The 15,254-nt window shown below is 39.3% G+C and overlaps 1 protein-coding gene across 1 annotated transcript in view; it reads right to left on the bottom strand.

Annotated features, from left to right (window-relative positions):
• The window catches only part of LOC121880294 (rho GTPase-activating protein 17-like), a 236,943-nt gene that overhangs the window by 103,224 nt on the left and 118,465 nt on the right, over window positions 1–15,254 (bottom strand). Inside the window, exon 3 of the mRNA XM_042387450.1 lies at window positions 11,569–11,674. Coding sequence (XP_042243384.1) covers window positions 11,569–11,674 — 106 coding nt within the window. The remainder of the gene's footprint in view (window positions 1–11,568; window positions 11,675–15,254) is intronic.

Below are 15,254 nucleotides of genomic sequence, written 5' to 3'. Positions count from 1 at the left end.
GTAATTCACTCATACAGTAACATACAGTAACTCACTCATACAGTAACATACAGTAACTTACTCATACAGTAGCATACAGTAATTCACTCATACGGGAACATACAGTAACTCACTCACACAGTAACATACAGTAACTCACTCATACAGTAACTCACTCACACAGTAACATACAGTAACTCACTCATACAGTAGCATACAGTAATTCACTCTTACAGAAACATACAGTAATTCACTCTTACAGTAACATACAGTAATTCACGGTTACAGTAACATACAGTAACTCACTCGTACAGTAACTCACTCACACAGTAACATATAGTAACTCACTCATACAGTAGCATACAGTAATTCACTCTTACAGAAACATACAGTAATTCACTCTTACAGTAACATACAGTAATTCACTCATACAGTAACTCACTCACACAGTAACATACAGTAACTCACTCATACAGTAACATATAGTAATTCACTCATTCAGTAACATACAGTAACTCACTCACACAGAAACATACAGTAACTCACTCATACAGTAACATACAGTAATTCACTCATTAAGTAACATACAGTAACTCACTCATACAGTAGCATACAGTAATTCACTCATACGGGAACATACAGTAATTCACGGTTACAGTAACATACAGTAACTCACTCATACAGTAGCATACAGTAATTCACTCATACGGGAACATACAGTAACTCACTCACACAGTAACATACAGTAACTCACTCATACAGTAACTCACTCACACAGTAACATACAGTAACTCACTCATACAGTAGCATACAGTAATTCACTCTTACAGAAACATACAGTAATTCACTCTTACAGTAACATACAGTAATTCACGGTTACAGTAACATACAGTAACTCACTCATACAGTAACTCACTCACACAGTAACATACAGTAACTCACTCATACAGTAGCATACAGTAATTCACTCTTACAGAAACATACAGTAATTCACTCTTACAGTAACATACAGTAATTCACTCACACAGTAACTCACTCACACAGTAACATACAGTAACTCACTCATACAGTAACATACAGTAATTCATTCATTCAGTAACATACAGTAACTCACTCATACAGTAGCATACAGTAACTCACTCATACAGTAACATACAGTAATTCACTCATTCAGTAACATACAGTAACTCACTCATACAGTAACATACAGTAACTCACTCATACAGTAGCATACAATAATTCACTCTTACAGAAACATACAGTAATTCACTCTTACAGTAACATACAGTAACTCACTCATACAGTAGCATACAGTAATTCACTCATACAGTAACATACATTAATTCACTCTTACAGTAACATACAGTAACTCACTCATACCGTAACATACAGTAACATACAGCAACTCACTCACACAATAACATACAGTAACTCACTCATACAATAACATACAGCATTTCACTCAAACAGTAACTCTCACAACAGTAACATACAGTAACTTACTCATACAGTAACATACAGTAACTCACTCATACAGTAACATACAGCAACTCACTCATACAGGAACATACAGCAATTCACTCAAACAGTAACTCTTACAACAGTAACATACAGTAATTCACGCTTACACTAACTCACTCATACAGTAACCTACACTAATTTACTCATACAGAAACACACAGAAACTCATTCAAATAGTAGCTTACAGTAACTTACATAAACAGTACCATACAGTAACTTACTCATACAGTAACTCACATAAACAATAACATACAGTAAATCATAAAAAAATAATATATAGTAACTAATACATACAGCAACATACATTAACTCAGTCATTCAGTACATAAAAACATAAGAACATAAGAATGGAGGAAACTGCAGCGGGCATATTGGCCCCTAATGGCAGTCCCATTTGCAACCAATTCCTATCGCTCATATATCCACCCAACCCACGTTTGAAGCTATCCAGCGTATTCTAGTTAATGATGATGTTTGGTAACTTGTTCTACTCATTCACTACTCTATTTCCAAACCATTGTTTACCTAGCTTGCGCCTAAATCTAAATTTGTCTAATTTAAAACCTTTGCTACTATTTCGCTCCTGGTTGGATAGTTTGAGTACCATCGTTATATCACCTTTGCTTAGCTCTGACTTCCATTTATACACCTCGATCATGTCGCCCTTCACTCTACGTCTCTCGAAGGAGTGCAAATTATGATGCTTTAAGCTGTCTCTGTATTCAAGGTTCCTAATGCCCGGGACTAGTCTTGTCATTTTCCTCTGAATTCTTTCGAGGGCTTCTATATCCATTCTGTAGTACGGTGACCAGAACTGAACTGCGTAATCCAAGTGAGGTCTCACAAGCGCAAGATATAGTTTTAGGATAACCTCGCTAGGCTTGTATCTAACACTCCTTTGTATGAACCCAAGTACTTTGTTAGCCTTGTTTCGAGCAAAAACACATTGTTTACTTGGTTTAAGATTCCTACGTATCATTACTCCGAAATCTTTCTCACAGTCGTACTTCTTTATAACAACATAGAGTAACTTACTCATACAGTAACATACAGTAACTCACACAAAAAGGAGACATGCAGTAACTCACAAAAGCAGTAACATAGAGTAACTTACACAAACGGTAACATACAGTAACTCTCTTGTATAGTAACATGCAGTAATGCACTCATACACTCACACAAATAGTAACATGCAGAAACTCATTCATACATTAACATACAGCCATTCACTCATACAATAACATACATTAAGTCACAAACGGTAACCTACAGTAACTCACACTAGCAGTAGGTATTAGGCAGCTACCAAACAGGGAGGTACTACCGCTTGGCAAGATATTGGAAGCATAATGTACTGTCTAATGGTAGACCTGCTGCCATATGGCATTACGAAAATTGTGACCAAGTCCCAGGTTGCTGATCTGACTTTCTGCCGCATTTACACACAATTACAGGGTCTCAATTGTTTCTCTTACCATTGACAACACAACATACATATATCATTTCTCACTCTTCATCATTTCTTTTAATTTTTGTAGTTCTTTATGATTATTATTATTATTATTATTATTATTATTATTTTATTTTTATTTTTTATTATTGTTACATTTTCGCTCCAGGCCCCGATGTGGGTCAGTGATCTGTGCCCGGGTGGGCTAATTCAAGTAAAAAAACAAAAAAACTAACTCACTCTTATAGTAACATACGATTACAGTAAGTCACTTACACAGTAACATACATTAACTAACTCATTCAATAACATACAAACAGTAACATACAGTAACTCACTCGAACAGTAACTACTACTACTACTACTTTGCTGTCACTCGGAATGGAGTATGACGATCATTCAGCTATGATACAATGATATGTACTATAGGAACACACGAACATGAGAAAATAAGGAGTCTGCAATAGGCAAGTTGGCCTGGGCATGGCAGCTCCTATCGAGAGTTACAAGCACCATATATCGTCCATGAATCTATCTAGCCTCCCTTTACAACTTTCTAGCGTTCCAGCACTTACTACAAAGTTGCTAAGCTTGTTCCACTCGTCCACCACCCTATTTGTGAACCAGTTTCTTCCTATCTCCCTCCTAAACCTAAACTTATCCAACTTATATCCGTTGCTACGAGTCCTATCCTGCACGGATATTATAAGAACTTTCTCTATATCTCCTCTGTTTATTCCTTTCGTCCACTTAAATACTTCTGTCATATCTCCCCGTACTCTTCGTCTTTATAGGGTATGCAAGTTTAGTTTCTTTAATCTATCTTGACAGGGAAGGTTTCTAAGTCCCGGAATAATTTTCGTCATTCTTCGCTGCACTGACTCCAGTGAATTGATATCCATTCTATAATAAGGGCACCAGAACTGAACAGCATAATCGAGGTACGGCCTGACTAGCGCAAGATATAATTGCAATATGACCTCCCCACTCTTATTACTTACGCTTCTAGAGATGAAACCTAATACTCTGTTTGCCTTATTTCGAACATCATCGCACTGTTTTCTAGGCCGAAGGTCCGGGCCTACAAGTACCCCAAGGTCTCTTTCACAAGTCGGCTTCTCTAGTTCGATGTTGTTAAGGCTGTATGCGTTTACAATATTTGTTCTTCCAATATTAAGTACGCTGCACTTGCTGGTGTTGAATTTCATTGGCCATTTTTCTGACCACTCCTACAGTTTATTGAGGATGTCACCTTCGTTGGTGAGCTATTTCCAAACCAGTCATTGTATATCTCGCCCCTGAATCTAGATTTGTTTAAATTAAAACCATTGCTACGAGTACCTTTGTTATATTACCTTTCTTAATCCCTGACTTCCATTTATACATCGCGATCATATCGCCCCTCACTCCACGTCTCTCGAGGGAGTGCAAATTATGATGCTTTAATCTGTCTCTGTACTTAAGGTTCCTAATGCGCGGGATTAGTCTTGTCATCCTCCTCCGAATGCTTTCTAGGGATTCTATATCCATTCAGTAGTACGGTGACCAGAACTGAACCGCGTGATCCAAGAGAGGTCTCACAAGCGCAAGATATACAGTAGTTTTCGGATAAACCCGCTAGTTTTGTAACAAACACTCCTTTGTATGAACCCAAGTACTTTCTTGGCCTTGTTTCGATCAAATGCACATTATTGTCTTGGTTTAAGATCCCTACTTAACCTACTTATCATTACTCCTGAATCTTTCTCGTATTCGGATTTCTCGAAACAACTTTGTTCATCATTCTGATATCTGGTTTCTCTGTTTCCATCTCCTAGACTAAGTACTTTATATTTGATCACATTAAATTTCACCTGCCATTTTTCAGAGCATGCGAAAAATTTGTTTAGATCGTCCTGTAGTTTTGAGGAGTCCTCTTCTGATTTAATTACACGCCCTCTTTTAGTGACATCAGCAAATTTACTTATGTTGCTGTCTACGCCTATATCTATGTCGTTTATGTATATTATAAATAGTTATGGTCCAAGTACTGAGCCTTGGGGGATGTTCCACTAGTGAAGTCACCCCAATCGGATTTAGTGCCGTTAATGCCTACTCGATGTTTGCTGTCCTGTAACTACACCCTAATCCATTTTCTAATATCTCCTCCAATTCCACGAGCCTACAATTTTCGTATTAGTCTTTCGTGGGGGACTCAAAATCGTGTCCGTCTTCCACTGATTTGAAAACAGTTGAGAAGAACGTTAATAAATTTGTCAGACATACAAATAGTCACATACAATTATTCACTCATACAGTAACTCACACACATATTAACATATAGTAACTCACTCATACAGTAACATATTGTCTCGGGAACGTGCTTATTATTTATATATTTATATTTACATGTCTGCATTATCTACAAGCCAAACTTCCTCCCTATTCAGACGATGAAGTTTTTCTTATGTTATTGCATCATACCCATGGCTCACATAAGAACATAAGAACATAAGAAAATAAGGAGTCTGCAATAGGCCGGTTGGCCTGTGCATGGCAGCTCCTGTCGAGAGTTACTACCACTCCCTATCATCCATGAATCTATCTATCCTCCTTTTAAAACCTTCCAGCGTTCCAGCACTTTCTACAAAGTTGCTAAGCTTGTTCCACTCGTCCACCACCCTATTTGTGAACCAGTTCCTTCTTATCTCCTTCCTAAACCTAAACTTATGCAACTTTAATCCGTTGCTACGAGTCCTATCCTGCTCGGATATTATAAGAACTTTATCTATATCGCCTTTATTGATTCCTTTCACCCAATTAGATACTTCTATCATATCCCCCCCGCACTCTTTGTCTTTCTAGGGAATGCAAGTTTAGTTTCTTTAACCTATCTTGATATGGAAGGTTTCTAAGTCCCGGAATAATTTTCGTCATTCTTCGCTGCACCGACTCCAGTGAATTGATATCCATTCTGTAATAAGGGCACCAAAACTGAACCTCATAATCGAGGTGCTGCCTGACTGTTTGCCTTATTTTGAACATTAACGCACTGTTTTCTCGTAGGTCCAGGCTTACAAGTACCCCTAAGTCTCTTTCACAAGTCGACTTCTCTAGGTTGATGTTGTTAAGGCTGTATACATTGACAGTATTTGTTCTTCCAATATTAAATACGCTGCACTTGCTGATGTTGAATTTCATTTGCCATTTCTGACTACTCCTGCAGTTTGTTTAAATCCTCCTGCAGTGCATTTGCATCCTGCCCTGAATTAATCTGCCGCCCTATTTTGGTGTCATCCGCAAACTTGCTTATGTCACTGCTGATCCTAGTATCTAGATCGTTTATGTAGATTATGAACAAGAGTGGGCCCAGTACTAACCCCTGGGGAACCCCACTGGTTACACAACCCAACTCAGATTTAACACCATCTAAGGTGACCCTCTGTGTTTTATCGGTGAGCCATGATTTTATCCAATTTAAAACTTTCCCCTCGATACCATGAGCCTTAACTTTTCTCAGAAGCCTCTGATGCGGTACTCTGTCAAACACTTTGCTAAAGTCTTAGCAAATAACATCGTAATTTTCGTCATTATCTATTACCTCGAAGACTTTCTTAAAAAACGTCAGCAGATTTGTTTGACAAGATTTTCCATGTTGAGAGTCGTAGATTAATTTGCTTTTCTCTAGATGCGATCGGATGCTATCTGCTATAATTGATTCAAGAAATTTCCCCACTACTGACGTCAAACTAATCGGCCGGTAATTTGACGCTGATGCTCTGTCTCCCTTTTTGAATATGGGTACTACATTTGCCTGTTTCCACAAGTTTGGCACAACTCCCGTGTCTAATGATTTTGTAAATAAATTTACTGTGCTTGGGACCACGTGGCGCCCACTCTGTTGGGTGTGGCGTGGTATTTCATCGCCCACCGGAAGTCAAGGGGTAAAGTTTTAATTTTTTCTCTTCTCGTTGCAACCATGTTCAGTTCTTCAGTCCTGAGGATTTTGTGGCTAACTCATCAGTGGAATCAGTTAGCCGCCCACTGTGGCTTGGAGGTTCAGTCCACTAATAAGAAAGACGAGATTCGCTTTCTGGTGACGAGTAACCGATTCTGATTTCCGTTCCCAACTTTGATTGTTATACGAGTGAGACTTGTGAAAATTTTATCTTAAGAACATAAGAACATAAGAATGGAGGAAACTGCAGCGGGCCTATTGGCCCATACTGGGCAATCCCGTTTACACCCAACCCCTATTGCTCATATAAGCATCCAACCTATGTTTGAAGCTATTCAGCGTATTCGAGTTAATGATGCTATTTGGTAACATGTTCCAATCATCCACTACTCTGTTTCCAAACCAGTGTTTACCTATTTCACGCCTAAATCTAAATTTGTCTAATTTAAAACCATTGTTACGAGTTCGCTCCTGGTTGAATAGTTTGAGTACCTTTGTAATGTCCCCTTTGTTTAGCCCTGACTTCCACTTATACACCTCTATCAGGTCGCCCCTCGCTCTACATCTCTCGAGCGAGTGCAAATTAAGATGCTTTTACCTGTCTCTATACTCAAGGTTCCTAATGCCCGGGATTAGTCTTGTCATTCTCCTCTGAATTCTTTCCAAGGATTCTATATCTATTCTGTAATATGGTGACCAGAACTGAACTGCGTAATCCAGGTGTGGTCTCACAAGCACAAGATACAGGTTTAGGATGACTTTTGCTAGTCTTGTAACTAACACTCCTTTGTATGAACCCAAGTACTTTATTAGCCTTGTTACAAGCAAAAACACATTGTTTACTTGGCTTAAGGTTCCTACTTATTATTACTCCTAAATCTCTCTTGCAGTCGGATTTCTCTATGGCATCGTTGTTCATCTGGTATCTGGTTTCCCTGTTTACATCTCCTATACTGAATACTTTACATTTGTCCACGTTGAATTTCATCTGCCATTTTTCAGACCATTCGAAAATTTTTTTTCGATCTTCCTGTAGTTTTGCCGAGTCCCCGTCAGATTTAATAACACGTCCTATTTTAGTGTCATCAGCAAATTTACTTATGTTGCTGTCTATGCCGATATCTATGTCGTTTATGTATATAATAAATAATAATGGTCCAAGTACTGAGCCTTGGGGAACTCCACTTGTGACGTTGCTCCAATGGGACTTAGTGCCGTTAATGCTCACTCGCTGTTTCCTGTCCTGTAACTATGCCCTAATCCATTTAAGGATGTCACCTTTGATGCTATGTACTTCTACCTTTCTAATTCGTGGGGGACTCTGTCGAAGGCTTTGCTAAAGTCGAGATATACCACATCATAATTGTGCCCCTCGTCCACAGATTCGAAAACTAATGAAAAGAATGTTAATAGATTAGTTAGAGAAGAACGGCCGCTTGTGCAGCCATGCTGGGAATCATTGATCAATCTGTGCTTCTCCAGGTGATTTCGAATAGAATTTGAAATGATTGCTTCCAGTAATTTGCCTACTATTGATGTTAGACTGATTGAGCGGTAGTTAGAGGATAGTGATCTATCCCCCTTCTTGAAAATCGGTATTACATTCGCTATCCTCCAGGATTCTGGTACTACACCTGTTTTTAAGGACATGTTAAACAACTTTGCTAAGAGCATACTAAGCTCTTCCTTACATTCCTTTAATACTCTGGCAAATATCTCATCAGGACCAGGTGACTTATTAGGCTTTAGTTTGTCTATTTGCTTACTAACATCGTTACTAGTCACTATTATCTCGCTTAATTTGTTTTCTTCACTATCTCTGAATAGAGTCGGTGCTTCGGGTATCATGTTTAAATTTTCGGTGGTGAAAACTGTTGAAAAATATTTATTCAAATTATTGCTCATTTCTCCGTCATTATCAGTGAGCTCGCCAGTATCTGACCTTATTGGTTCAATCTATTCTCGTGTTTTAGTTTGATACATTTGGTAGAATCCTTTGGGGTTTGTCTTTGCCTCCCTTGCTATCCTTACCTCATTATTCCTCTTGGCTTTCCTTATCTCGGTTTTTACCCTACTCGCCAATACCTTATAATAATCCCGGAGGTAAATTTCTCCACGATTTATCCTTCTACCTATAGCCTTCCTTTGGCCAATGATGTTCTTTAAATAATTATTTATCCATTTAGGGTCATTGTTGTTTGATCTGAGTTTTTTGTATGGTATGTTTTGCCGTTGTGCATTAAGTAACTCATTATTTAAATAGTCGTGGAACTCGGCAATCTCAGATCTCGTTATCAGGTCGGTGTCATCTGTCAGTTTCATGGTCAAGCGCGACACCCCCTCTCTCAGCTGCCTCTTTAAACTGTCAACGTTTGCCCTTCTAAAATCTGGTACTTTAGTGGAATTTTTCTTACTTCTGCCCTGAAAATCTAACTGGAATCGAATTTCTTTGTGATCGCTGTTTGTAAGTTCGTTCTCTACCTCGACATTGCTAATGAGGTTTTCTCTGTTCGACAGAACTAAATCGAGTATATTATTACCCCGGGTGGGTTTGGTTATATGTTGACTTAGGAAACAGTCCTGGATCGTCTCGAGAAAATCCTCTGATTCTGAGTTACCCGTAAGGTCAGTCCAATCTATTTGGCCAAGGTTAAAGTCGCCTACTATACAGACTTTGTTGTGTATGGAAGCCCTGCCCATTTCATCCCAGATAAGTCCCTCATTGACTCTATTAAGATTGGGAGGTCTATATATTACTCCTGTGATTAATTTTTCTCTACAGTCGATTAATTCTATCCAAATTGTTTCTGTATTCCACTCAGTTTTTATTTCCTTATTTATTTCACACTTCAGATTATCCCTAACTTAGATTGCTTGGCGCCTCCTTTCCTGGTTTGCCTGTCGGTATGGAACAATTTGTAACCAGCAATTGGTATTCAACCGGTAACTCACGTGAGTCTAGGTTGATCCATGTTTCAGTGATTGCTATTATATCGATTTTTTCGGCACATACCAAGGCCCTAATATCATCCATTTTGTTTCTCATACTTCTACTGTTCTCGTAGTATACATTTAAGTTAGTCGTGTTCTGAGTCCTCTCTTTACCGCGTTTAGTTTTAAACTCCCTGTCTAATTTAGTTTTGTCATCATTCCTAACACTATTTCCCTGTACTCTTTCACTTTGTTTACCCGCTCCCACTGCAGTCTCCTCCACCCCCGTGCCCGTATGTTCCCCTAGCAGTTTAAAGACTTCGATATCCTTTGAACTGCCCCCTCTAGAGACCCAGCCAGGGTTGCGACCCCATGCATAGACAGGTGCACCCCATCCCTAGCATAAAGGTCCCTTCTGCCGTAGAAGTTGTCCCAGTTGTCAATGAATGGGACTGATATTGACTTGCAATATCTGTCAAGATGGTCGTTGACACCAACTGCCCTTGACAACCATTCACTGCCAACTCTCCTTCTAGGCAGGACACAGCATATGATAGGGATTCCTCCCTTAGTCCTAATACGATCTATAGCTGCCTTGAACTTATCAAGAAGCTCCTCGCTCCTACACCGGCCAATATCATTGCCTCCTGCACTGAGGCAGATAATGGGTTTGTTCCCATTACCAGACAAGATATTGTCCATCCTGTCAATTATATCTCCCAACCCAGCTCCTGGCAAACACACCCTCATCCTATTTTTGTTTTTACCACAAAAAGCCCTGTCCAAGTACCTTACCTGTGAGTCACCAACAATTAAAGTTTTTATACCTTCCTTGTCATCCCTGTCCCTGACTGTACTAACGTCCAATTCGTCTATCAAGGGACTGAACGAGTTGGTACACTTAGCTGCTGATGTCATTGTTGAAGTATCCTTGGTGTGTTTTTTCATCACCAGCCTGGTCTTCCCTCTTAAATGTGTCATTTTTCTGATTGTGTCACCTTAGCAGTAGTCGGTAGTCTGCCAATTGTTGGTATCTAAGCCTTATTAGGTAATGATCTTGCCGGAGACCAAGTTTCACTTTGCCCTTGTGAAAATAACATTCTGGAGTTAGAAAGTAAATTTACTATGCTTTTCCCTCTTGTGGGATCACTTGCAGTGTAAGCCGTAATGTGTCGGAGACCCTCGTAATTGAGGAAAATCCACTTAACCATATGTCTGAACTAGTCGATGAGCCTTGTGATAGTCAAGATGTCCTCTCTGAGGATGATTCTCTCTGTAATTTCTTTGATGAGACCACTTATGAGTTAAATTCCACGCTACTTCTAGTCCTAATCACTGGAGCTAAACTCATTCAAGAGCAGTCTCGTGATTCCGATTTGAAATGGAACTACGATCACCTTATTGTTGAATCTGATTTGGAAAATTTCCCGAAAGGTCTGGCCTGGTCATGTGTAAATTTAGACCCTTAACAGCACCTGAGAGACCGTCCATCAGATAGTCATTCCGAAGCCCTACAATTACACAGCAGCTGTTCCAAGAACTGTTTGCTAATATTAAGTTTTCCACGCAATTTCTCTTCTGTTTATAGAGATGATTGATAAAAATCACAACCGAATGACAATGAGTGTAAATATTAACACAAACACTGGTACACATGACCAGAGACTTACTGAGGTTCGCACATTGGTAAACACAAAGATGTCAAGGCACGGGTAAACTATATCACTATATAGTCAATTGGAGTACCTACCCGCTGGTGACGGAGGGGACGCTGTGGCGGCTCCCAGGGCGAGCAACAGCAGCAGCCAAGCCGCCCGCACGCCCATCATGCTGCCCTCTCTCTCGAGTTTACACACCTGCAGGAGAGTACAATAATACAGTGACACAAGAATAAAGGGAAGCATGAATAAATAGACACATGATAAACGGCTAAATGAATACAGGAACACATGGAAAAGAGGTCAAGGGAATAAACGAACGCATAAGAACATAAGAATGGAGGAAACTGCAGTGGGCCTATTGGCCCATACTGGGCAGTCCCGTTTACACCCAACCCCTATTGCTCATATGAGCATCCAACCTATGTTTGAAGCAATTCAGCGTATTCCAGTTAATGATGATAATTGGTAACTTGTTCCATTCATCCACTACTCTGTTTCCAAACCAGTGTTTACCTATTTTACCCCTAAATCTAAATTTGTCTAATTTAAAACCATTGTTACGAGTTCGCTCCTGGTTGGATAGTTTGAGTACCTTTGTAATGTCCCCTTTGTTTAGCCCTGCCTTCCACTTATACACCTCTATCAGGTCGCCCCTAGCTCTACGTCTCTCAAGGGAGTGCAAATTAAGATGCTTTAACCTGTCTCTATACTCAAGGTTCCTAATGCCCGGGATTAGTCTTGTCATTCTCCTCTGAATTCTTTCCAAGGATTCTATATCCATTCTGTAATACGGTGACCAGAACTGAACTGTGTAATCCAGGTGTGGTCTCACAAGAGCAAGATACAGTTTTAGGATGACCTCGCTAGTCTTGTAACTAACACTCCTTTGTATGAACCCAAGTACTTTATTAGCCTTGTTACGAGCAAAAACACATTGTTTACTTGGCTTAAGGTTCCTACTTATCATTACTCCTAAATCTCTCTCGCAGTCGGATTTCTCTATGGCATCGTTGTTCATCTGGTATCTGGTTTCCCTGTTTATATCTCCTATACTGAGTACTTTACATTTGTCCACGTTGAATTTCATCTGCCATTTTTCAGACCATTCGAAAAATTTGTTTAGATCTTCCTGTAGTTTTGCTGAGTCCTCGTCAGATTTAATAACACGTCCTATTTTAGTGTCATCAGCAAATTTACTTATGTTGCTGTCTATGCCGATATCTATGTCGTTTATGTATATAATAAATAATAATGGTCCAAGTACTGAGCCTTGGGGAACTCCACTTGTGACGTTGCTCCAATGGGACTTAGTGCCGTTAATGCTCACTCGCTGTTTCCTGTCCTGTAACCACGCCCTAATCCATTTAAGGATGTCACCTTTGATGCCATGAGCTTCTACCTTTCTAATTAGTCTTTCGTGGGGGACTCTGTCAAAGGGTTTGCTAAAGTCGAGATATACCACATCATAATTGTGCCCCTCGTCCACGGATTCGAAAACTGATGAAAAGAATGTTAATAGATTAGTTAGGCAAGAACGTCCGCTTGTGAAGCCATGCTGGGAACCGTTGATCAATCTGTGCTTCTCCAGGTGATTTCGAATAGAGTTTGAAATGATTGCTTCCAGTAATTTGCCTACTATTGATGTTAGACTGATTGGGCGGTAGTTAGAGGATAGTGATCTATCCCCCTTCTTGAAAATCGGTATTACATTTGCTATCCTCCAGGATTCTGGTACTTCACCTGTTTTTAAGGACATGTTAAACAACTTTGCTAAGGACATACTAAGCTCTTCCTTACATTCCTTTAATACTCTGGCAAATATCTCATGGGGACCAGGTGACTTATTAGGCTTTAGTTTGTCTATTTGCTTACTAACATCGTTACTAGTCACTACAATCTCACTTAATTTGTTTTCTTCACTATCTCTGAATAGAGTTGGTGCCTCGGGTATCATGTTTAAATTTTCCGTGGTGAAAACTGTTGAAAAATATTTATTAAAATTATTGCTCATTTCTCCATGGTTATCAGTGAGCTCGCCGGAGTCTGACAGTATTGGTCCAATCTTTTCTCGTGTTTTAGTTTGATACATTTGGTAGAATCCTTTGGGGTTTGTCTTCTCTTCCCTTGCTATCCTTACCTCATTATTCCTCTTTGCTTTCCTTATCTCGGTTTTAACCCTACTCGCCAATACCCTATAATAGTCGGAGGTGAATTTCTCCACGATTTATCCTTCTACCTGTAGCCTTCCTTTGGCCAATGATGTTCTTTAAATAGTTATTTATCCATTTAGGGTCATTGTTGTCTGATCTGAGTTTTTTGTATGGTATGTTCTGCCTTTGTGCATTAAGTAACTCATAAATGAGTACATGAATAAAGGAAATCGCGAATAAAATTTAGCACATAAATAAGGGGACACATGAATAGACGAACACATGAATAGAGAAACAGGCGAACATAAAGAAAGAGGCGAATATAAAGGAACACGGGAATATAAAGGAACACGCCAATAAGAAGGAACATGGGAATATGAAGGGACACATGAATAAAAGAACACATGTATAAAGGAACATGTATAAAGGAATGCATGAATTTAGGAACAGATGAATAAATAAAAATATGAATAAAGGAACACAGAACTTTGACGGGCAAACCAGCGGACAGTCAGTGCCCAGTAGTTGAGCGAAATCAGCAGACTGCCCGGTTGTTTGGCGCCAGGCATGAACCGACGACGACGGGTACTATACAAAATGATCACTATTGACATTTAAGTTATTTTATGGAGAGAGTCTTGTATATACGTTCTGGAGTGTATGTAATTACTTTATACATTAAACAGTTTATTTCTTTACACAACAGTGGTGTCAATCAATAATACTATAAAAACAATCCAACCTGCAAGTAATCTTCCTTGAGTACTGCATATGTAGCTTCACATGTTTCTGGTATTATGAGCAGGGTTGCCAGATGTACGACAAGCTTCACGGCCAACTTCACGCCATCTCACGGCCAAATCACCCAAAATTCGGCCAAAATTTTTTGGATGGGAAGCACAAGGCTATTTTTGCAATCCACACAAAATAAAAGTATCCCCTACAATATCCACTTAAAATGTCGCAATAAAACCAAATTTTCACTTAGAATTGAGAGCCCACTAATTACATAAACATAATATCCATAATCTACAGTGAAGATTTACCTTAATCTGAAATGGTGGTGGAGCATGATAATGGTGAACTTGATAACAGTATTTGGTGTAAGCAAAAACGTCTAGTTCGTCATCGTCCCCTGCTTTGTTATATTTTCTACCACTGTCGTAGGACCCTTTCCATTTACTAGTGGACATTTTGAAAACTAGCACTCGGAATTTCAGAAAGTAACTCAGATGGCTTTGTAAGCTCTGAAGGTTAACCCATATGCTGGACACGTTCAGCCTGAACAACTCAAATATGAGAACTTACAACTAAGGTAGTAACTAGAAAGATCAGTCAGCTCAGTAGGTCACGTAAACATGTGAAGAGGTGAGGTCACTGATTAGGTGAGGTCATGAGAAGGTGAGGTCACTGAGCCAGCATTTTCATTGTGAAATTTGAAATTCTGCTAGATTTTCTTCAAAATCCACTAGATGAGGAATTAATAGGTGTTTTACAAAATTCGGCCAAAATACGGTCAAATAGTTTGACCGTGACCATCCATTTTTCCACGGCCAGGAGAAGTTTTTTACGGCCTAATTAGATAAATTTGGCCGTGGAAACGGCCATCTGGTAACCCTGATTAT

Source organism: Homarus americanus, unplaced genomic scaffold (genome assembly GCF_018991925.1).
Source record: "Homarus americanus isolate GMGI-L3 unplaced genomic scaffold, GMGI_Hamer_2.0 scaffold20930, whole genome shotgun sequence".
Classification (NCBI taxonomy): Eukaryota; Metazoa; Arthropoda; class Malacostraca; order Decapoda; family Nephropidae; genus Homarus; species Homarus americanus.
The sequence above is the reverse complement of the archived record's forward strand: the minus strand, read 5'-3'. Positions and strand labels throughout refer to the sequence as shown.